Source organism: Helianthus annuus, chromosome 10, assembly GCF_002127325.2.
Source record: "Helianthus annuus cultivar XRQ/B chromosome 10, HanXRQr2.0-SUNRISE, whole genome shotgun sequence".
NCBI lineage: Eukaryota > Viridiplantae > Streptophyta > Magnoliopsida > Asterales > Asteraceae > Helianthus > Helianthus annuus.
This window is the reverse complement of record NC_035442.2, coordinates 21,806,787-21,830,063: the sequence shown is the minus strand read 5'-3', so window position 1 is coordinate 21,830,063 and position 23,277 is coordinate 21,806,787. Positions and strand designations below refer to the sequence as shown.

The following is a 23,277-nucleotide window of genomic DNA, read 5'->3' as shown; positions in this document are numbered from 1 at the left end:
AACGGACGAATATGGGTTCCGATTTATGGAGGACTACGAGATGTTATCCTCCAGGAAGCCCATAGTTCCAAATATTCGGTCCATCCTGGTGCTGACAAGATGTATCAAGATTTAAAGGCAAATTATTGGTGGATAGGCTTGAAAAAGTCTGTGGCCGCCCACGTAGCAAAGTGCTTGACTTGTGCTCAAGTCAAAGCCGAGCACCAAAAGCCGTCTGGCTTGCTACAACAGCCTGAGCTTCCCGAGTGGAAGTGGGAATGCGTAACTATGGACTTCATAACCAAGTTACCCAAAACCAGGAAAGGAAACGATACAATATGGGTCATAGTCGATAGGCTGACTAAATCAGCTCATTTTCTACCCATCAAGGAGACATATAGCTCCGATATGTTAGCCCAACTTTATGTTGATAAGATTGTAGCTTTACACGGCATACCTGTGACTATTATCTCCGACAGGGATACCAGGTACACGTCTCACTTCTGGAAGAGTTTCCAGCAATCTTTGGGCACGCGTTTAAACTTTAGTACGGCTTACCATCCACAGACGGACGGTCAAAGTGAGCGTACTATCCAAACGCTAGAAGACATGCTTCGTGCATGTGCAATCGATTTAGGCGGTAACTGGGATAAGAACCTACCCCTAATCGAATTCTCCTACAATAATAGCTACCACACCAGCATAAAGGCTACGCCTTTCGAGGCATTATACGGTAGGAAATGTAGATCGCCTGTTTGTTGGGCGGAAGTAGGAGAGGTCCAATTATCAGGACCAGAGATTGTTTTCCAGACAACGGACAAGATTGTCCAGATCCGGGAACGTCTCAAGGCTGCCCGCGATAGGCAGAAAAGCTACGCTGATCCAAAACATAAGGATCTTCACTTCGAAGTAGGTGAAAAAGTGTTGCTTAAGGTATCACCCTGGAAGGGGGTGATGCGTTTCGGCAAGAAAGGCAAACTGAGTCCGAGATACATAGGACCTTTTGAGGTCATTGAACGGGTCGGGTCAGTTGCCTATAAGTTGAACTTGCCTGAAGAGCTCAATGGAATTCACAATGTGTTCCACATCTGCAATCTCAAAAAGTGCTTCGCCGATGAATCATTGGTGATTCCACACACAGATGTGCATATAGATGAGAGCTTAAAATTTATAGAAAAACCTTTGTCAATTGAAGATCGACAGGTGAAGAAGCTTCGAAGAAAGCACGTACCGATTGTAAAGGTCAAATGGGATGCTCGTAGAGGTCCCGAATATACGTGGGAAGTTGAAGACACAATGAAAGAAAAGTACCCCTATTTATTTGAGTAAATCTCGGGTCGAGATTTATTTTAAGGGGGTGAGGATGTAACACCTCGAATTTTTGTGTCCAATAATGTGTTAACATGTGTCATTTGTTTACACGTGGCATTGATATTAAATAAAGGACTAATTTTGACAAACCTTGAAAGTATATAAATTCGAGGGTTATAAAAGTCAACAAGGGTAAATATACTGTATAGTAACCCTAAATAAATGCTTGAACCTTCAAACGAATGTATCATAAATGGTACGAAAGCGAAACACGAAAGAAAGTGAGAGATTACAAGCTACAGGGGTTAACTGTGTCAACATGTTTAATTATACCTCTGAGTGACCCTTTAACGTTCCCAAGGCTTTGTAACGGTATTATACACTCACTAAAATATAATATGTAAATTTCGCGAAGTTTCGTTATAAAACGAGAAAGTTACGATCGAATTCGTAGGAGAAGGGTTAAAAGCGTCAATAATGAAAGTTAAGGCTTTCTGAATCATTAATAAACTAACCGGGGACTTAACAACGTGGGTAAATAACACGAGGTCCTTAGTTGTAATTAACCGAGGGCCAAACCGCAAAGTTACCCCTTCAAACCCGAAAGGTCAGGTAAATCATTACGAAAGATTTCGTTATTAATTACCAGGATTTCGTAATCATGACAAAAGATTTAAAATTTCTGAAATCATAACCTCTCGCGGCCCGCGTGAGGTTTGGACTTAAGTTGAGGCGGGCCGCGAGCCACCTCAATTACGCGCCTGAGGTTCTAAACTCAGGCGGCCCGCGTAAAAGTGGCATGGAATGTCCATGCGGGCCGCGTGGAACGCCCAGATGCAGAAAGTTGTAACTACATGCCTTTTGGAGCCTTTGAACGACCAACAACCAATAAATGAGGCATGGGTACCCTATGCTCGACCCATATCACTTAGGGGCACCTGCCCATCATCCATACTCAGTGTAGCATGTGTTGTAATGATCCTAGAGCCCAAATTTCACTATAAATAGCCACATTATGCTCATAAATTCACACAACACAAAACACACTCATCTGATCATTCCAAGAGCTCTCAAGCAATCCTCTATATTCTTATGTCTTCCCTCAAGCTTCTGTAAGTGATCTAACCCTTTGTGGTTTCACATTTCCTTAGTAAATAGCTAAAAACCAAACCGTCGTAAATACGGTTTGACTTTAAAATAAATCAGTGATGGTTCAGTCTTATGACGAATCAAAAGTAGTTTTGAGATGGTATTTCTGTGGGTAATAAACCCCTAAAAGGGTTCCCTCTGATCACCACTCTAACTATGTCAAAAATCGAGTCAAACGCGCACTTAAAAAGTCAACAGAAAGTCGTTTTGCCATTTTATACATAATCTGTAATGTATATGCTATGGAACCTGTTTTGATAATCATAAAACATGATAATAAGTATATAAACTTGTTTGCGCTCGTTTGAATCGACCATTTGCTATATTGAACCGGTTCGGAGCCGAATGTCGCAAAAGTTTGACTTTTGCTTTGACTTCAGTTCTGACCCGTTTTAGTGAGGTATAGATATGCCTTAGGACCCTCTTAGGACCAGGTCATATGTTGGTATAAACCTCTGTGATCGGTTCATGAGTTATCCGAGTCTTTTACGTGTTTCCGTTAATCGCCTAAAAGTTGACCGTAACGCCATTTTGAAAATAAAACGAGTATTTCGGACACGTGAACGGACCATAACCTTGCTTATTAAATTATAAGCATGTCCTTAAAGTTTCACGTCAATCCGAGGTCTAGAATGAGAGTTATGCTAATTAGCGTAATTTAAATAAACTTTTGTAATAAACGGCGCGATTAGCATAACGCCTATCTAAACCAAGATTTCGTCACCAAAACTTTTACCCACTGTATTAAAATAATATGTTGGGAATTTTAAAGATTTTTAATAATTTTTACCTTGCTCATAACCTGCGGTTATGGCTACGGTTCGGTAAATACCGAATATGCCCTTTTCGGCCAAAACTTGAGTTCTACAAGGTCTTTTGACCCGATTCCAGTTGCTACTGATTTTAAATAATAAATAAAGTATTTTAAGCTTTATAAGCTGTTCGGGAAACTCAGATTTCCTGTAGAACTCGAAAAGCTCTTTAAAAGTCTTTAAAATGACCGAAAAACCCCTACGGGGCGTGATATTAACTTAAACTCGTTACGGGCATCACGGAAGGTATCCTACTGATACCACAACCTCTTAAGGCATATTGACTTAGGAAATAAGCGTTAGACTCTCATGGTTAACTGTTTCGCCTATTGCGCGCACGGTTCGGCTTATGAAACTAGTTTTCATAAATTAGCCAATACGGGTCAAATTATATTATTTGAACCCCAAATTCCAGAGTGTGAACCATAAACCCATATAAAACAAGTCTCTGAACTTGTTGGGTCAGAATCACACTCCATTCTCGGTTTTCGCCTTTTCGCGCGATTAAACCATATATATATATATATCGGAACCAACCGGTCTAGGCTACGGCTAATATAAGGACCCGTTAGGATTCTAAGAGGTTAATTAAAACCTTCGTTCCAGATTAGGAGCCCCGGTAAAAGCTATCGGCGATTTAATCGAACTAAGGATATATACTTGCAAAGGTAAATACTTTAACTTATTTCCCCTATATGGGCTTGGGTTACGGTATGTTAATACCGCTTGATTGAGCATTATATTTTTCCATCGCTTAGGTGGTTAATTAAATAATATGATCGGCTCATTTAAACAGTTTTGTTTCTTAAAAGCCTTTGGGGGGTTTAATGACCGTTGTCCCGGATATCCTTGGCATCATTTTACGAAATGGCCACGACCATCGACATCCCGGTGTAGGCGTACACCCGGTATATATTGCCGACATTAAATTGAAAGACGTAGCCGTTGGTTTTTATATTACGGTTTTACGCAATGTGGTGTGTCTATAAATCTTTAACCCGGCACGACCCGGGCTACTGAACGCATAAAAGAACATGTAAAACGTTCACAAGATTTCAATAATTTTCCCAAGTTATAAAAGAGTTTGTGCCTTGTGCATTCAAATCAATTTTAATAAACATTTTCAAATGTGTCAGTTGAATGTATTTACCAGTGTAAACTGACGTATTTTCCCCAAAAGATTAAGTGCAGGTACTATACGAAATGGGCTGGTATAGGCGTCCTAAGCATCGTACATAGTCTCGCAAACTCGATGCTGCATCTGAATGAACAAATATTTATTATTTTGATCCGCTGTGGATATATTCAACTTCTGTAATACATTTGATATTACAACCAGAGGTTGAAGTTTATATATTTATCTTAAGCTTCCGCTGTGCATTTATATAATTGTGTGGTTTGACTATATTGTTGCCAACATCGTCACGGTAATCCCCCACCGGGCCCACTGGTGAGATACGTGGAAATCGGGGTGTGACATTTTAGGGGGAGTAAAAAATTAAAAAATTTGAAAATTTAAAAAAGCCAAAAACATGATAAAATAAAAATCCAAAAACATCGAAAAATTAAAAATGAGTTTTGTTGTGAAAAAGAGGAAATGATAGTACATCAGTGGACAATCACAACACGCTAAAGAATTAGAAAGTCAAAATGTGATAAACGGTCTCACTGATGATGTGCCAGTAGGTTTTTATACATTCAGTAGATTGATTTCGAGATATAAACCTAAATATCAATACTTACTTATCTCGTGGGGAACATCTCTCGGATATATGGGTAACCCCCGAAATCTTGTTTGAAGGGCTTTCTATTTCTGACATACTAGGTCTTTGTGCGTGATGATATCTGGGGTATTATACCAGGACTTCTTCTGATATTGCGGGAGCAATAGCCTAGTCCTCGTATAATACTCTGCACTGCTTTAATCATAAAGCCCCCCCTCAGCATAAAAATGATGAAACAATGAAATATGCTAATCATGTGCTGTTGAAGAAAAGATCCCCAAATGGGACAGATCTAAAGACGAGCCATAATCTCTTTGTCTGAACGGAAGTTCTAACCTGAGCTCTCATGGTCTCGCATTACCCGTTTACAGATATCATTAGTGTGCATTCACCTGTAAGACTGAATATAGAAGTCTGGATACGGGAGTATATTCAGAGGTGGGACACGCGTATATTCAGAGGTGGGACACGCGAATAAGTTAAGTGCTTAAAAACACTAAATCTCATATCTCGAAACAATTGAACTTTGTGTGAAAATTTAAGTGGATAAATATACTGACAATCTAAGTGAATCGTTTAGAACTCAAAGTGTTTAAAGCTCAACGGTGTTAGTGATTTGTCTCAAAAACTGATATGATCCTCTTACGCAAACTCACAAAAATATTGTCTGTAAATATTTCTTTACTATTTTTTTTAAAGAAAAATCCATAAAGAATGTGTTTTTAGCATAAAATTTTGAAAAATCAAAAAGATTTTATTTCATCTTATTTTCGACAACTGATGTTTGGAAAGCTGATTTTCAAAATTCTGAGTGCTAAACATGATGAACAACAGGGTTGGGAGAGTTTGTTTGAAATAAGAAATGATTTTGAAATGATTAAATGGTTCATTAATTTGAAACCAAAATTGTATGTAACGAATACAAGTGATTAAGCAGAGATTTAAATTGTTATAATATGAAATTTACTTTTTGGTAGAGATTTGTGCAGATCCCCGTGTCTAAACCTGAGCAGAGTTTGAGCCAGGACACGATCTAAGAACGAGAGCTATGTCAGATTGCGATCCCGGAACAACTTAAGGGGGAGTCTGCTAGCAAAGGGGAGTCAAAAACATTAGAGCCAGGTTCAAATCCTGTCGTTCACGCCAGCTGCTAATGCTGAAGACTTTAAAGAATCAAGAGATCTGATCAAGAGAATTAGAAGAGTCAGATTGGGATTCTGAGAGAAAGAAGAGAGAAAGATTGAAGGATGCTTACAGAGATAGATACTTTGGGAGAGAGCGAGAAGACTGATCAAGACTGAAGACTCGACGTACTGAAGACTCGTACTGAAGACTCGTCAACATCCAAGGGGAGTTTGTTGGTGCATATGTCTGTCGACTTCGTCTTGTATCGAGTCTTGTAACTAGATAGACTGACCAGGACATGTTTTACGAGAAAATCAAGAAACAGGTCAAGACCAGCCACCTCGCACGAAGTGGATTGGCCACTTCGCACGAAGTGACAAGTTGGTGCGACCTGGCCAGGTCGTGTGGGGATGGTTGGTGCGACCTGGATTCCCTATAAATAGTGGTCTTGGGATTTCATTTGTAAAAATTCTGATTCCAGAGTCGAAGTGCTGCCGAAGTGTCGAACAAGCTGTAATCACTTTCAAATCAATCTAAACGACAGTTAAAGTGATTCTTAGTGTTAAACAAGCTGCGATCATGTCCAAATCATTGAATTCCGCCTTTGGTTTGGTCTAGAACTCTTCTGATCGACTCATTAGGTCGAGACTTCGATCCTACAAAGTTTTACATCAATCGACCCGTATCCTCGTTCGGATCAAAAGCCCTAAAACATCGTTTTGTAATTCGGAAAAAAGCTTAACTCCTTTAAGCTATTTTAACGACGGACTATTTTACAAAAAGATTGGACGAGTTCGGATTATTATTGGCTAATAACTGACTTGGAATTATTATCAGCCAATTTCAGAAAGATGGGATTATTATTTTCCAATTTGCCAATAATATATTAATGATTAAAGATATATCAATAATTGAAAGTTTAATTATTACATTATTATTATTATTATTGTTATTATTACATTATTATTATTATTGTTATGCTGCATAATAAGCATATGGTTTATTGAAAAATGAATTGGTTAGTGTGTTTTATCTCGAATGGGTTGTAAATGTATACAGATATAAGGTTAAAAATGTAACTTTTTAGAAGTATTAAATATTCAACATAAAAGTAAAATATTTGATTAAAACCATCTCATGACCATATCAACCAATCTAAATTTTCTTAACCGTCTCTGGCTATCTTGACTTCTTGTTGTAATCCACATCCCACTAAGCACACAGGTTCAGGACTTGGGAATCTTGGTCTTTCCTTGGATTGATGACTTGGCATACATCTATACACTGAACATCCAAAATTTTCCTCAATTTGCATCGGTTTCTTATCAACAGCATCATACAAATAAAATAGATCATGGACCGGAAAATTTGACTTTCATTAATCATGAGTGTATAAATAAAATTAAATACAAACAGTGACAATTACATAAATTAGTGTCATAGTAGTGACAAATTACATAAATTAGTGACATAGTAGAAATACAATAAAGAATTCATATAAGTATAAAATACAACATTTTGAAATTTTTTTATGTTGAAGATTATCCAAAAATACGAACATAATTTGAATTTTGAATTATTTCTTTGGAGTATAACTGCATGTATTATTATCTCTAATATCATTTATATAATATATATATATATATGCTTTATACTCATGTTCCATTGTGACCTTGGCAGAGTCTTATTTTAATATAAAGTATAAAGTTTGTTCTTGTTCAGTTTATACTATTTTGAAGATTTTTTTAGGTAAAGTTTTATTCTAACATGCTTTCATACATGATATTTTTTAGGTAAAACAATGGATGACACTAAAGCGGTACCAATGTGGTAAAGTACCGAAAAACTGGTACCAATACCGGTACCGTACCGGTACCGAATCTATAAATACGATACGGTAATCGGTATCCACATTTCCTCAATTTCGGTAACGGTATTTACGGTATCGGTACCGGTACAGTACCAGTATCATGCCAATCTCATCCCTAGTGTGGCTAATAAGTGTCATAGTTTTTTTTTCTTAAAAGTGTGGCTAAAGGTTTGAATAGATATGTTATTCGTCACATGAAAACAAATAATGTGATTGTAGATAACATTTACCCACACTTTACTAGTGTGACTAATATATGTCACAGTTTTTTCTTAAAGTATGGCTAAAGGTGTCAAATACTTGTGTTTTTTGTCACATGAAATAAAAATATGTGGCCATAGATCACATTTGGCCACATATTTTGAGCTGTGGCTAATAAATGTAACTTTGTTTTCTAAAAATGTGGCAGAAGGTTTTGAATTGCTATAAATAGTCACATTAATAATAAAATGTGTGGCTAAAGGTGTTTTAAAATGTTACGAATGACCTTTAGCCATACATTTTTACAAATGTGTGGCCGGGCGGTTTTGCCAAATATGTGGTCGTAGCCCCTTTTTCACGTAGTATTTACACGTGAGATTCTTTGCCATTCAAAAAAAGTTGTCTATATTTTCTTCGCAATTTTTGAAATAATATCTCTATATATATGAAACGTGGAGGCTGGATTCTATACAAGACACAATTTTCGTAAGAAGCATACGCGATAAGGAGAGGAGGGTAAGTGTCATTGGAGGGAATGGTAATTTAGTCTTATCTCAAGTGAACAACTTCCCCCCATGATTTTTAAACAACTATAACTTTTTTCATGACTACGTGATTTTGAATATCCATTACGTGATTACACATTCAACATATGTCATTATGTGATTACACATTTAATATAAATCCATTACTTGATTACACATTCAATATGATTTGGTGATGTTATTACAACTATACTTATTGCATAATTATACATTTAATAATAAGAACTTGATTGTTTATCCTTTATTATGTGATTAAATCTCCTATACACGGCATTATGCGGTTATTATAGGTTGATTTGACTAATGTTTTGTATATAATTTATCCTTAATACGTGATTAGACCTAAAATATTAGGTATTCCATATGAAATGTTATGTATTACATGTTTTTATTTTTACGTAATCACTCAGTGTGGTTTCACATATAATACTATAATAAAATCACGTAATCACAAAATAGGTATTCAAAATCACGTAGTCACGTAATAATACATAGACAATTATTGTTACATAATTACGTAATCACTTAGTATGGTTTCACATGCTATAACGACATCAACTAATCACGTAATGGGTATTTAAAATCACATAGTCGTGTGATGGGTATTCAAAATCACGTAATGGACTAATGGGTATTCAAAATTATGTAAATTTTAAATGCCCGCTAATACAATATAATTTCTTTAAAAATTATTAACATATGAAAAAGTAATAATCGTTTGAAAATCAAGAGGAAAGAGTTCAAGTTAGAAAGGACTAGAATACAATATAATTTCTCTATTTGTTTATTCACCAAGAATCAACAAATTAACAACATATATAACAAATTCAACATAATACTAACCGATTTGAAAAGATGATGCCGATTAGTGGAAGAACCGAGAGAGACGAAAGGTTTTGGGAAAGTGAAAGGAGGGAAGAACTGGCGCCGTTTGCTGATTTATTCGTCGGACCAATAGGGGCGACAACATATCGCCGCTATTGGTTAAATACATCGCCGCTATTAACCCGGACAAACCCCAGCCGTTGGATGATGAATAGAATCGTGTGGCTAGGGTTTAATGTGGGACACCAGGTGCGGATACGACCAATAGCGGCGACTTATTGGCTGTCGCCGCTAATAGTGTTGCCGCTATTGGCGGTCAGTTTTCTTGTAGTGTGACGCGGGAAGGAACTATACCTAGAATCTCATAGAAAGAATTTGAACTTGAAATTTAGAAAAATGTCACCACCTAATTTTAAACGAATGATTTTTGAAGATCAGTGGACAACTTTATCACGAATGGTTTGTACAAATTTGTTGTCTATTACAAGATCCAGAATCATGAAACGTGTTGAGCAACAAATGTGTGGACCAAAAGGGCTACGTAAAAAATCGGGACATGCACGTTTCTACAATGAGGGTTACCAAACCTTTCTTTTAGTCCACACACACACACTCTTTGCTCAAAATATCGATAACCATGACTACCGGCGTTGAACAAACGGTGGCGATCATTGTCGGAGCCGGCCCAGCCGGCCTCTCCACCGCCGCAAGCCTCCACAAATTATCAATCCCATACATACTTCTCGAAAGAGAAGATTGTATTGCTTCTTTATTCAACAAGAAAGCATTTGATCGGTTTCATCTTCACTTACCCAAACGGTTCTGTCAGCTTGCACACATGCCGTTTCCGTCTAATCTTCCAACGTTTGTCCCGAGAGCCGAGCTCTTGAAGTACTATGACGACTACGCGTGTCGTTTTGAGATTAAACCGAAATTTGGGAACTTGGTAAAGTCTGCAAAGTATGATGAAGATAGGAAGATATGGAAGGTGGAGACAAAGATAGTTGCTGATGGTGATGGTGGTGGTTTTCGGTGTTATGAGGCGCGGTATTTGGTGGTGGCTACCGGAGAAAATTGTGAGCCGTTTATACCGGAGGTTGATGGGTTGAGTGAGTTTAAAGGTGAAGTTATTCATTCGACTCGGTATAAATCCGGGAAGAAATATGAGAACAAGAATGTTTTGGTTGTCGGAGCGGGTAATTCTGGCATGGAAGTTGCTCATGATCTGTCCGAGTATGGTGCGAAAACCTCCATCGTTGTTCGAAGTCCGGTAACTATACGCTTTCAATATACTTCCTTTTATATATATTAGGCCGGCTAAAAATGATAACTTACACACAATCTAATCTTACTTTTAAATTTACATTAGTTTCTATTTTATAATGTAAGACTATAATTCTCAATCACTTGAAGATAGACATCTTTTATACACACCATAGTAGTGCTAGACTAGGACGACTTGGTTGAGCCGGAGAGAAAAAGTGGTAATATATGATATATAATGATTTTAGTTCTTGTAACCAATCTCCTACTTATAAAGTATGATTTTTGTTCTCCAAATCTGTTCTGGAGTACCGAGAAAAAAGTTGTAATAATTTATTTTAATGGCAAACAACAGAAGTTATTAGAAAAACAAAACTAAAGAGCGACATAATTAAAGAGTTATTGAAGATAATAGATATATGGGTGACATATAGGGTGAGGGTTGGTGATTTATTATTTTATATTTTTGTTTTTTAACAAACAGGTTAAAATGGTAATTTTGAAATACATAACGTCCAAATATAGTCTACATCGAATTAAAGAGCGACATAATTAAAGAGTGACATGTGTGAGAAGAGGACCATACTTGATTTTAGCTTTACCAACAGAAACAAACAGCCAGCCAGCCCCTACCACAATCCGGCAGAGGCACCCATCAAACCAAAAACCTATGAATCCATCATGTACCACGTGTATTTACATCACTCATTCTATCGAAGCATTTTATATTTAGGCCGTAGAGTGTGGGGCCGCCACCCCGTCAACTCATTATCTATAGCGCCTGGGGCGCTATCCTTCTACACCCTCAGATTTAAAGGGGGGCGTTATATGAGGGGCTCCATCATGATAAAGATTCAGAAGGGGCGCTATAGGAGGGGCCCACTTGATTTAAACCAATAATTTTGTTTTTAAATTTTGTTTAATAGGGGGCTTCATCCATCCCATGCAAATTAAAGGGGGCTCAATGGCTGAGGTGGATCCTAGGTGGCGCTGACGTGGCCTGATAAAGCCCCTAGGGTGCTCCAACCACACCCTCCAGACTTAGACCTATATTTTAACCAAAAAAAAAAATCCAAACGAATTAATATCATTACAAATACCATCCGTGGGAACCATTCTTCCTTTGAGAACCTTCTCGTTTCGGGCTTTCCATAAACACAAACAAACCTAATATTAATGCCATGAACCACTTCCGCCTAAGCCTTTCCTCTTCTTGCCGTTTTGTAAATCTCCATGAGGTCCCTGAAGGAAAAGATAATGAAATCCGGTAACTTGCACCATGAGCTAATAAAGTTCTAGATTTAATTTTTGTTGCAACAGGGCCGTCTTCGAAAATCTTTAAAATAGGTGGACCATGTGCGTATATAAAATACAGGCCCCTAAAATATAAACTTCTTAAAAATAATATACAAAAAAGTTATAAATATATGAAAATGAAATAAAAATTTGTGGAATCACCCGCATGCTGCGGCGGTCTGCGTTTTTACGTAGAAACGTAGATAAAAAGTATATCACACACGCATTTGGACAATGAAACATAAAAAGAACCAGACGCATCACCCAACCAGGTGGACGATCGACTCTACCACATCCCCATAGACACATTCCTGATAATTCTTGTTGAAACTGCCACCTTTATCATCAAGCCTTTTAGCGATGAAGCCGGAGCTTGCTTCCATTTCCATACCCAAGTCGGATCCTGAGCTTGTATGTTAATACACTCATTAATTCTATACATTTTATTGGTTTCCAACCAGAATAAATTCGGCCACGCTTCTTTTAACGGTACGTCCTTCAACCATTGGTCAATTCAAAGATGTAAATCCTCACCATTACCCACAATACCTTTAATATATATGTATATTACGGCCCTCAATCAATCTTTTTTCTTCCGTCTGCACAATCGCATTCCAACATCCCAAGATAGCCTTTTTAGAGGGTAAAAATGACCATCCCTGTTTGTTTCTATGACAAGCCTGTTAGGTTTAATCTTGATGTTTCAGGTTGTTTCGAATCGGGTACGGGTCAAGTCAACAGCTAGCGGGTCAGAAAATAATGGATCATGGGAACGTGGGTATATTCATACATGATCTAAATATTAGTTAACGGAGTGGTTAGATGTTTGACCGAGTAAATTGCAAAGTTTACGTTAGTTAGCTGAGAAAAACGACACGTTGAAAGCTTGAGTTTATGCATGTGTGTATTTCTTTATTATAATAATAGAGTAGCAGAAGTTTTGTGTACCCACTTTTCATTTGAATAAAGCAAGAGTTAGAAAGCATTTTCATTTTGTTTATTAGTCTTAGGATCCTGTTAAAAGGACACTTTTTGTGAGAAGTGTGAGAAGGTATAAAAATTGACATGTAGGCATCATATTTTGGACTTTGTCATAATGTTTTGGGTTGTTTTGGCAAGAAAACCCCCAAACATAACAAATATAAGACACAATGCAATGAATTATAAGCTTAAAAATTAAAACATTATGCCAAGAACGTTAAGTAATGTGTTTTAAGTGTTAAGCAGTGTGTTTTTGTTGTTTTTTTAATTTTCATGCCCACAATACATTGCATTGTGTTTTAAATTGTTATGTTTGGTGTTTTTCTTGCCAAAACAAACCAAAACATTATGCCTAAGTCCAAAACATAATGCCTACATGTCAATTTCTATGCCTTCTCACACTTCTCACGAGAAAGGTCTTTTTTTACAGAAACCTCACCTTGTTTATTATTTCTCTTTTACGTGAGTGAGCTTTATGTTGTGATCTTGGGTCTGAACCAACAAAGCCTCTATCACCCGCTTCCATAGACTATTGGACTCTATATCTCGACACCCATTTTGCAAGAAGGGTGTCATTTACCACTTTTAATCTACTAATTCTTAGACCCCTACCTCTTTTGGCGAAGCCATTCTTTTCGAGGCCACCTAAAGAATTTTTCTTTCATTACTTGTTCCCGCCCATAAAAACCTTCTCATCATCGCTTCTAGATCTTCAATCACTTTGCATGGAGCTCTGAATAAAGAAAGGTAATATAATGGAAGACTTTCAAGCACCGCTTTAATGAAGACGACTCTTCCCCCAATGGAGAGAGAACAGGCCTTCCACGAGGTAAGACAGGTCTCAAAAACTTCATATACCGGTTTCCAATTACTTATCTTATTCATGTTCGCCCCAACCGTGATACCTAGGTAATTAAATGGATTACCACCCTTTTAACATCCTAACAAAGCCGCCATATTATCCACTTCTCCCGTATCCACCCCTATCCCCATCAAACTTGATTTTTTAATGTGACACTGAAGACCCTCAATATAATTCAAAATGTTGAAGTAGAAGGGTTAAAATCATCAAAAAAGGAGAATACCAAGTCAAGGGGCTAAGGTTTCCTAAAAAGCAAATTTTTGGGAGAATTCGAGGTCCTTGCAGGCTGTATTAATATCCCCTTGCGGTCCGCAAGGGGTATTTGAAATTATTGCATGCAGATGGTCCTTGCGGACCATATGGGAAATCCCTTGTGGTCCGCAAGGGGTCCCCAGAAATCCCTGGCAAATACATTTGCTGCATTTTTTACACCTTTCTTCAACATTTGCCACTTAACTCCGGTTGTGCCACCTCCTATGCCACTAATTAGCTTCCTAAAGTTCCCTAGGATACTTGGCAACCTCCTATGCTTCATTCCTCACTATAAATAGCCCTTTAATCCTCTGTAACCTTCACACCATTTCCAAACTGTCTAAGTCAAAGTGTGAGACTACTTCTCTTGTGCTTTCAATAGCCTTCCTTGAGTGTTTTAAGAAATTTTCAAAAGCAAGTAAGTTTTCCTTCCTTAGCTCTTTCCGTAAAAGCCAGTTTCATAGTTTAGTTTTGTTCGAAAGTCCGGAATTGTCAATAGTTTGACTTTTCCATTGACTTTCGAATCTCACAACTATAGTCAAGTCACTTTTAAAATTAAATTCATCCAAGTGATCATCATAATGTAGGGTATAATACCCAGCAATTATATCACGTGATCATCACGTCTTAATAGGTCAAATGACAAGTCAAACTTATATTTCTAAAAGGTAAAAACGCAGCTTTATGTAAATATCAAAGAATGATTATAAAACATATGTAATCTAATGTTTTGACACCAAAATAGTTTGTAAACATAACAAAATATATTTTAACATGTTGAACTTGTCGTGAACCCATTTGACCATCTAAACTCGAATTTACACGCACGACTCATTATAATAGCATAAATCATATGAACGAGTTGTAATGAGTCAAAACCTTCTCAAAAAACTTTCAAATAAGAATGTAAGGTTATTTAACCATGACACACGAGATCCTTCACTCGTATGGTTATAAACCACATTCTATCCGGTCAACGCTTAATCTTGCGGACCCGTGCTCAAATCTATGTTAACCGGTCAAGTCCAACGGACTTATAATGACCCGTAAACAATTCTAATGGATAAATATTTCCATTGTAGGATAATAACTTTGAATTCGGTTGTGTAAAAGAACCAAATACGTTGTGAGAGTAGCCAGTACAAGTAAACATTTTTAACCACTTTTATATTAAAAACGTGGATATGGTACAAAATCACTTGGTACGGGTATTGCAATGAGCAAATGCTTTCAGATTGTTGATAACCCGATTTTAATCCGTATTGCTTGATTAACATAAAACCTTTGAGGGTTAATAGTATCGTATCCGGGCGTCTCGATTTATTTATTGTAATGACCATTATGTGCGGGGTGTAGACATACACCTGACAGACACAAAAATATATGGTGTGCATATTAATCATAAGCCGGTTTTGAACACTGGATCCCAAATATGACAAGCATGTAAATTTGGTAAGAAGGAAATCCCAATGAATCATAAATGATTTTAAATGTTTTACAAAATGAGTCGGTTAATTGTATTTATCAGCGAAGCTGACGTAGTTTTAAAGATTAATATACAGGTGATGAACCTTAATAGTAGGCTGGATAAGACTCGGTCAAAAGCTTTGGAATTTATGACTCCATGGCAAAAGACCTATGATGTCTCAAGTCTATTTTATTTTAGATCATACCTTTGGGATACTTGTATCGAATATTTGGCATTATAAAGTTTTATTATAATTTAACGTTTTAGATACTTGTATTTTAATACATAAACTCTTTATTTTCGTTGCGTGTGAAACTAATATACAATCGTCACGCTTAAACCCCACATCCGGGCCCACCGGGAAAGCGGGGTGTGACATTTAATATTGATTTTGAGGCCCGAGCAAAGGTGGAAAATGCGAAGAAGCCTAGCCACATTCAATATGTTACCACCAGACCACTCCCTAAGAATAAGAGCATCGTCCGCATATAGAAGATTTGATACCGATGGGCCCTCAAATGGTATTTTGATTCCCATAAAAGCACCTACCTCCACAGCCTTGTGAAACATACCAGAAAACGCTTCCATCACTATAAGAAAAAGAAACGGAGATATGGGATCTCCTTACTGAATCCCTTTTTGGCATTGAAACTCGAAGATAGGGCTTCCGTTAATGAGAATAGATGACTAAGCCAAAAGAAGAATTCCTTTAATCCATATGCACCACACCAATGGAAAACCCATTTGGTTCATAATGTCTAAAAGGAAATTTCAACTTACATTATCGTAAGCTTTTTCAAAATCAATTTTCAGCAGGAACACACTTTGTTGTCTTTTTTTCATCCATGCTAAAAGCTCATGCATAATCATAGGACTATCAGGAATGAGCCTGTCTTAAATAAAAGTCGGTTGATTTTTCGAGATTACCAAACCGATAACTTTTCTTAGCCTATTAGCAAGGAATTTTGAAATTACCTTACTAATGGCCCCGATTAAGTTAATCAGTCTATAATCTCTAAGGTCCACCAGGTCTCTTTTCTTCGATATTAAAGTGATAAAAGATGAGCTACAACCTTTGCTAATAATACCATAACCATGAATATGCTCCATAATAATAATATTGCTGAAATCCTGCTCAAAAAACTGCCAAAACACTTAATAAATCAAAATTTACATCCATTCGGGCCCGGGTCCTAGTCCAACCCACAACTAAACACAGCTTCTTTGATCTCTATTCTTGAAAACAGAGTTATGAGCTCAGTACCAGCTTCCTCACTAATCTTTTTGATGTTAGAGCATATCAAAACTGCTCTTGCCATAACATTTTCTGAGAAATGTTTTCTATATAAACTAAGAACCTACCTTTTCACAATCGTAGGTTTCGTCTCCCACTCTCCATTCACCAACAGACTCGGTATATGGTTCTTTCCTTTTCTACTATTAACACTCCATGAAAAAAGGCTGAGTTTTCATCGCCTTTCATTGCCCATTTAATACGTGCCCATAGTGATATATTCTTTTGTGTTGATTAGCTTAAACTTATAATTAATTATTGGTTAAATGCTTAAAATAGTAAGATAGGTAGATAGGTACATATAGGGTTGTAAACGAACCGACCGTTCAGCGAATACTTCGTTAACCGTTCGGTGGGAAGTTCGTTTAATAAATGAACGGATATGAACAAGAAATTTTGTTCGATTAGTTAAATGAACGAACACGAACAGATGTCTCGCTCGTTCAATTGTGTTCATGAATGTTTAGTAATGTGTTCGTGAACATTAGTTTATGTTCGTTTGTTTATGTTGTTCAATAAATATTTTTGTGCATTTATTTTTTTATCATAACTATTATATTTTTTAACGCAATTTTTTTTTAATTCCTGTCGTCTGTGGGACTTAAACCCAAAACCTCCCATCCCAAAGGTGTTTAAAGACTCTGCTTTTGCCAATTAATCACCACCCTATTTGTTACTATTATATTATTTAATTTCTAACTATTTTATTACCCTAAAAATAAAATAGGAAACCCTCATCACACCTTGTCAAGGTCTGGAATTGCTCCCTCCCGCCTAGAGGTGCAACCCTAAAACGGATTAAAACTGAACCCGACAACTCTACCCTACCCGAACCCGGTTTGAACCCAATCTATAGCCAACCCGGTTTGGAACAGTTTCAACCCGTAGGGTAGGACTCGTTTGGGTATTTCACAGTCAAACCGGTTTCAACCCGACAGTTGACAACACGATCACTCAACCCGGTTTGAACCCGATATCACGAACTCGTCCATATACATGGAAGTACCTATTACCCAATGACTATTTAACGGCTTTGTGACCATTATGTAGTACATTAAATGCTGACTTTTTTCATCCAAAACGTTTATATGCATCTGTTTTAAACGTGTTGGTTAAATCAAACGCACAAAAACACAAGAAAAAAAAAACGCTCTTAAAGCGCTATGGAATCAAAAGGATGACATTCATCCGTTAATATGGGTTATTCCTTTATCGAACCTACCGAAGACCGCGAAAAATGTATTTGGTGTCGTAATGTTTTTTTTCATAATATTATGTTTTAGCTTACTTATATACAACAAATAAAGTATAAATTTTAAGTTATTTATGTATATTATTTGTTTTTGAGAATTTATATTAATAGGGTTGGACAATAGGGTTGAACCTGATTTGATAACCTAACCCGGTCCCAACCCAACCCGAATCAGTTTCATAGGGTTCCGTTCTCCTGTCTCCAAATCGGTTAGAACCCAACACGGTTTGAGTGCCAACCCTGTTTGAATATTTTCATCATAAGATACCGGTTTGAAACCGATTCGGATTGAAACCCTAACTCGATTTGTGCACCTCTCCCGCCATCCACCTCTAGCCTCCACCGCTTTCGTCGATTTCTTATGTGGTCATTTGTATTCATGAACAGTTTGTGAACATTTTCATTTCCTTAATGAACAAACACGAACATAAAATCTCATTTCGTAAGTGTTCGGGAATAAGTTCGTGTTCAGTTCGTTTACAACTCTAGATACACGTACATCTTAAAATTACCTTTTAAGATTTTAATTCAGAATATTTTTAAAAATCTTTTTAATTAAACCTAAAACTTATGGTCCCAAATCAGTAGGGCCATTCAAATCGCTCGTCGCTCGTCGCTCGCTCGACGCTCGTTCGGAAATTGCTCGGAAAATACTCGTTCGGTTTGACGCTCGGTTGTAAACGAGCCGCTCTGCTCGGTTTGGTTTGTAAACGAGCCAAGCATGAGCAAAGGTCCGCTCGGCTCGGTTCGGCTCGAATTATTATTTTAATTAGATATATATACATATACATATACATATACGCATACATCTATAAACATGTATATACACATATATATACACAAATATAAATTATACATATATATACACACATACACCTATACACATACACACACATACATATATATAAATATAAATTAAATTTATAGTTTCATATGTACCAATCTATTAGATTTTGGTCAACTATATACAAATTTACAACTATATCTATACGTACTAGCCCAACCACACTAATAAAAAATTAAAATCAAAACTAAAAGTTAAACCCTAAACCAATAAACGATAGTCTATTTATCGCCTCAATGTTTCATGTCGTTACCCTAAGTTGATTGTCTCCTGCTCTCAACGAAATGTTCGTGCAATATGATCATCGTCTCGTCAGCCACAGCATTGTTATTTATAAGAAAAATATTATGCCATGAAATGTGCATGTTTTTAAAGATATAAAAACTTGAGACCCAACATTGTCACTATCTCTTTCAGCAAATTTAAATTGGGCGACATGGTTGTCCAAATCGCTCGAACTTCGCTCGCCGCTCGCTCGGAATTTTTAGTGCTCGAAAAATGCTCGCTTGATTTGATGCTTGATTTTAAATGAGCCGCTCCGCTCGGTTCGATTTGAAAACGAGCCAAGCATGAGCAAAGGTCCGCTCGGTTCGGTTCGGCTCGGCTCAGCTCGTGAACAGCCCTACAAATCAGTAATTAACTTCAGATGAGAAAGTAAAAAGACCTACCATCCCATATTGATGAAAAAAGAAAAGTAATGTCAAATAAATTATCTATAACAGATCCCCCTTCTCATGTTGCTAATGAAGAAACTCTTGAAAAAAAAATGAACTTTTTTAAATGAGACACCACAACCAAAAGATTTATAACTAACTTTTTTTTTTTGTCTTTCAACTCATGTTGCATGTGTTGGACCATGACACTTAACTACAAGTTTATGTTGGTATTGTAGATTCATATCATATCAAAATGGTCAGTAACAATCGGATTGCTTTTATTAAAAAAGTTATCACTAAATGTGGTGGATTCACTCTTGGTGTGGTCTAGCAAGCTAATGTACGGAGATATAACCAAGTATGGGATGCAAAGACCCAAAGAAGGTCCGTTTTTAATCAAAGTAAGAACCAACAAGTACCCGGTCATCGATATGGGTGTATTCGAGAATATCAAGTCTGGAAAGATTCAGGTCTAGTTTTCTAAACCTTTACAACATGTTTTATATATGTACATGTTTGTTGATCATAGGGGCAACATGTAGAGCATATAAGCCACATATGGTTTCACTCTAAGACCATCTTGGACTACAGGTTTTGCCAGCACTGAAAAGTATAAATAGCGGAGGAGATGAAGTTGTTTTCGAGAACGGGAAGTGTTACCAGTTTCATACAATTATATTTGCTACTGGATTCAAGACATCAACCCTTTTGTGGCTTCAAGTAACTTTTATTCTTTTGGTATAGTTGTAATAATATAGATATATATGATTTATATTTTGTTTTGTTCATTTCAAATGTGCAGGGAAATGATTGCTATTTTAATAAAGATGGAACATCAAAGGCAATGTTTCCAAATAACTGGAAAGGAGAGAATGGGTTTTACTGTGCTGGACTTGCAGGAACAGGACTCATTGGAGCTGCCATGGATGCCCAAAAGATAGCTGATGACATTTTTAATCTAATTTCAACGTAAATATGTGTCTATTTGTGTGTGTGTTGAAAACAAGATATAAATTATGTATTTGATACCTAAATTTCAGTTTAACAATTTTATAGTTAATTTAATCAACCCTAATAACAATTTTATAGTTAATTTAGTCAACCCTAAAACTGGGTAATTGTTCTTTGTAAATTTATGATAACTAGTGGGTTACCACCGCCCCTCTGCGGCGAGTTTGAAACACACATCAAAATAAGCAAATCGTGAACGTGATGATACAAAAATTATGGGCGACGATATATTCAAAGTTATGGAAAAGCTACGTTATATTGTACATGAAAGTCAAGATAGTCGAACAACTTTACACTAAAACACATATAAATTAGATAAACACAACGACCGTGCATTACAGTGGGTCGGTTTATATGTTGATAAAAAAACACGTTGCAATTGTGTATTTAGAGATGAGCGTCGGGCAGTTTAAAAAACCAAATGGTTTAAATAATGTTTAAAACAACCGCTTGGTTTAAAAACACCGTTACGAAAATTCTCGTCGTCGAAACGTAGATAAAAATAACTCACTTTACGTAAAACTCGTTTAAAAACTCTGTTAATCGTTAAAGAAAAAGAAAAAAATACTAACAAACCTAAAGAGGGGTGCAAATGAAAATTATTCACTAAAAACTAGAAAGAAAAAAACTAACAAACCGAAAGATGAGAGGGTGCAAATGAAAATTATCCACTAAAAACAAAATAAAAGTTTCAATGTAGCTAATAGAATTTGGTCCTCAAACTAAAACATATAGAAACTTTGTGGCCAAAACAAAAATATTCAAAGTTACTTATAGTTAAGGAGTTGTAAAATTATATAAACCAGGAGTTTACCTGTGCGCGCGTTGCGCCTTGCTTCATGGTTTTTGTTTTTAAATGAATTCTGTACATCAAGATGATTATCAACATGAGTCACCAAGAACAGCTAAATAGAGCCATTTGCCAGAAACATGATTTATTAAGTGTAGCCAAGTACACCTGTTTGCATATTAATTGCTAACATGACAAATCAACCAAAACAACCCAATTCATTTATTATATGTTGTAAACATGCATTACATGGTTATTATTTGTTCTTAAACACATCCATAAACTTAGCTACACCGATAAGCAAACTGCCGTATAACTTTATACGGCCCGTATACACCATGTGAGAATAAGATTTTACCATGTGTGATTATTAATACTCAATTTAAAAAGCACTTTAGATGCGAGAACATCACGTGATACCTTTTTTTTCCAATGTTTCATTTCAATCTTTAGATGTCATGACATCACCTACTACCTTCCATAATTTCATTGTTTGAATTCAATCTGATTTATACTTCTCTCACATCTGTTATTTTACATTTCATATCCCATAATTAGATACCTTTATTTCTACAGACTTGAACCCCAAAATCAAATTTCAATTTATAAAACCTCAAGTCCTTTCCAAGTTATCTTCTACCAAACAGCATACACATCCCAATGTAATTTCATCTGCATTTCAATTTTGTTGTATGTCACACATTTACTCTTTTTCTATCACTAAACGTTCCGTCCTTTTAGCCTTCATGCCTTCTTCATTAAGCCAATCCTCTTCCTCACATGTTCAATCTCAAGATTTTAGGCTCAGACTCAAATTTCATTGCTGCAAATCTGGTTGCTTGATTTAAAGCATCACAGCTGCCACGCCAAGAATAAATCATAATCATCATCGCCCAATCTTAAGTCGATACAACCATGATGTGGGTACAACCCAGTAACGAAAACAAAACAACATAGTGCACACAAAGGTTAACAAAAACGCTTATCGGAGGGTCAGAAAACCATCATAGCCATTTAACCATCGTTATATCATACCACCAAAAACACCATAAAAACATCAACATAGTTGAAAACATCGACAGCCCTTGTAAAAACCAACAATCATAGTCGATGTAGTCGCATGTAACTACGGTTACAGCCGTCGCCATAGACAGTACATAAACCGTCGGCAACAGCAAAACCCCAAACCTCACCATCGGAAAAAACCGTGATTCACCATCACGGGAAAAGCTCAGGTGACATCAACCACAATCATGGCCCGAAACAACAACCAACAATGCTGACTCGAAAGTCAGATTAGAGAGAGACATGGAGAGATTTTAGAGAAAATGGTAAGAGTGAGAAAACATGGTTTCAAATGAGAAGATAAAATTATTAAAACATAAGTCACAATTAAAACACCTGGCATGCACAATTAAAACATGAGTCACAATTAAAGACAGTTGGCCCAAAACAATAACCCACACCAGCCAGTTGTTTTATAAAAAATCATTGTCCAAGAATATATGCTCAAAGTACAACTTCTAATACACCATAATGTTAAAATTAATAGTATATATATATATATATATATATATATATATATATATATATATATATAATAAATGTTGATTTATAAGTAAAATAAAACATGATGTTGAGGTGACAACAAAATAGCCATCCCCCACACAATAGGACATCACATAAAATAACATAATGCATATGGCATTATAACCTAGTGGTGTCTTATGGATGTAATGAGGCTTAGGGACCATGAGCTATTGAGTT

General features: G+C 36.5%; 1 protein-coding gene across 1 annotated transcript; it reads left to right on the top strand.

Moving 5' to 3' along the window:
- The first annotated feature begins 10,052 nt into the window (after nt 1-10,052).
- On the top strand, nt 10,053-20,774 carry LOC110884166 (probable indole-3-pyruvate monooxygenase YUCCA10). Its single transcript, XM_022131849.2, has 4 exons — nt 10,053-10,811; nt 19,946-20,179; nt 20,301-20,429; nt 20,512-20,774. Exons 1-4 carry the CDS (start codon nt 10,179-10,181, stop codon nt 20,680-20,682), a joined length of 1,167 nt encoding a protein of 388 aa, XP_021987541.1. The 5' UTR covers nt 10,053-10,178; the 3' UTR covers nt 20,683-20,774.
- Nucleotides 20,775-23,277: the final 2,503 nt, after the last annotated feature.

What these genes read in the sequence shown, in the direction of transcription:
- LOC110884166 (XM_022131849.2), top strand. Translation starts at nt 10,179, where the DNA reads ATGACTACCGGCGTTGAACAAACGGTGGCGATCATTGTCGGAGCCGGC. An exon ending in CCATCGTTGTTCGAAGTCCG is followed by an intron (nt 10,812 to 19,945) that starts GTAACTATACGC and finishes TTGGTATTGTAG; the next exon opens with ATTCATATCATATCAAAATG. An exon ending in TCAAGTCTGGAAAGATTCAG is followed by an intron (nt 20,180 to 20,300) that starts GTCTAGTTTTCT and finishes CTTGGACTACAG; the next exon opens with GTTTTGCCAGCACTGAAAAG.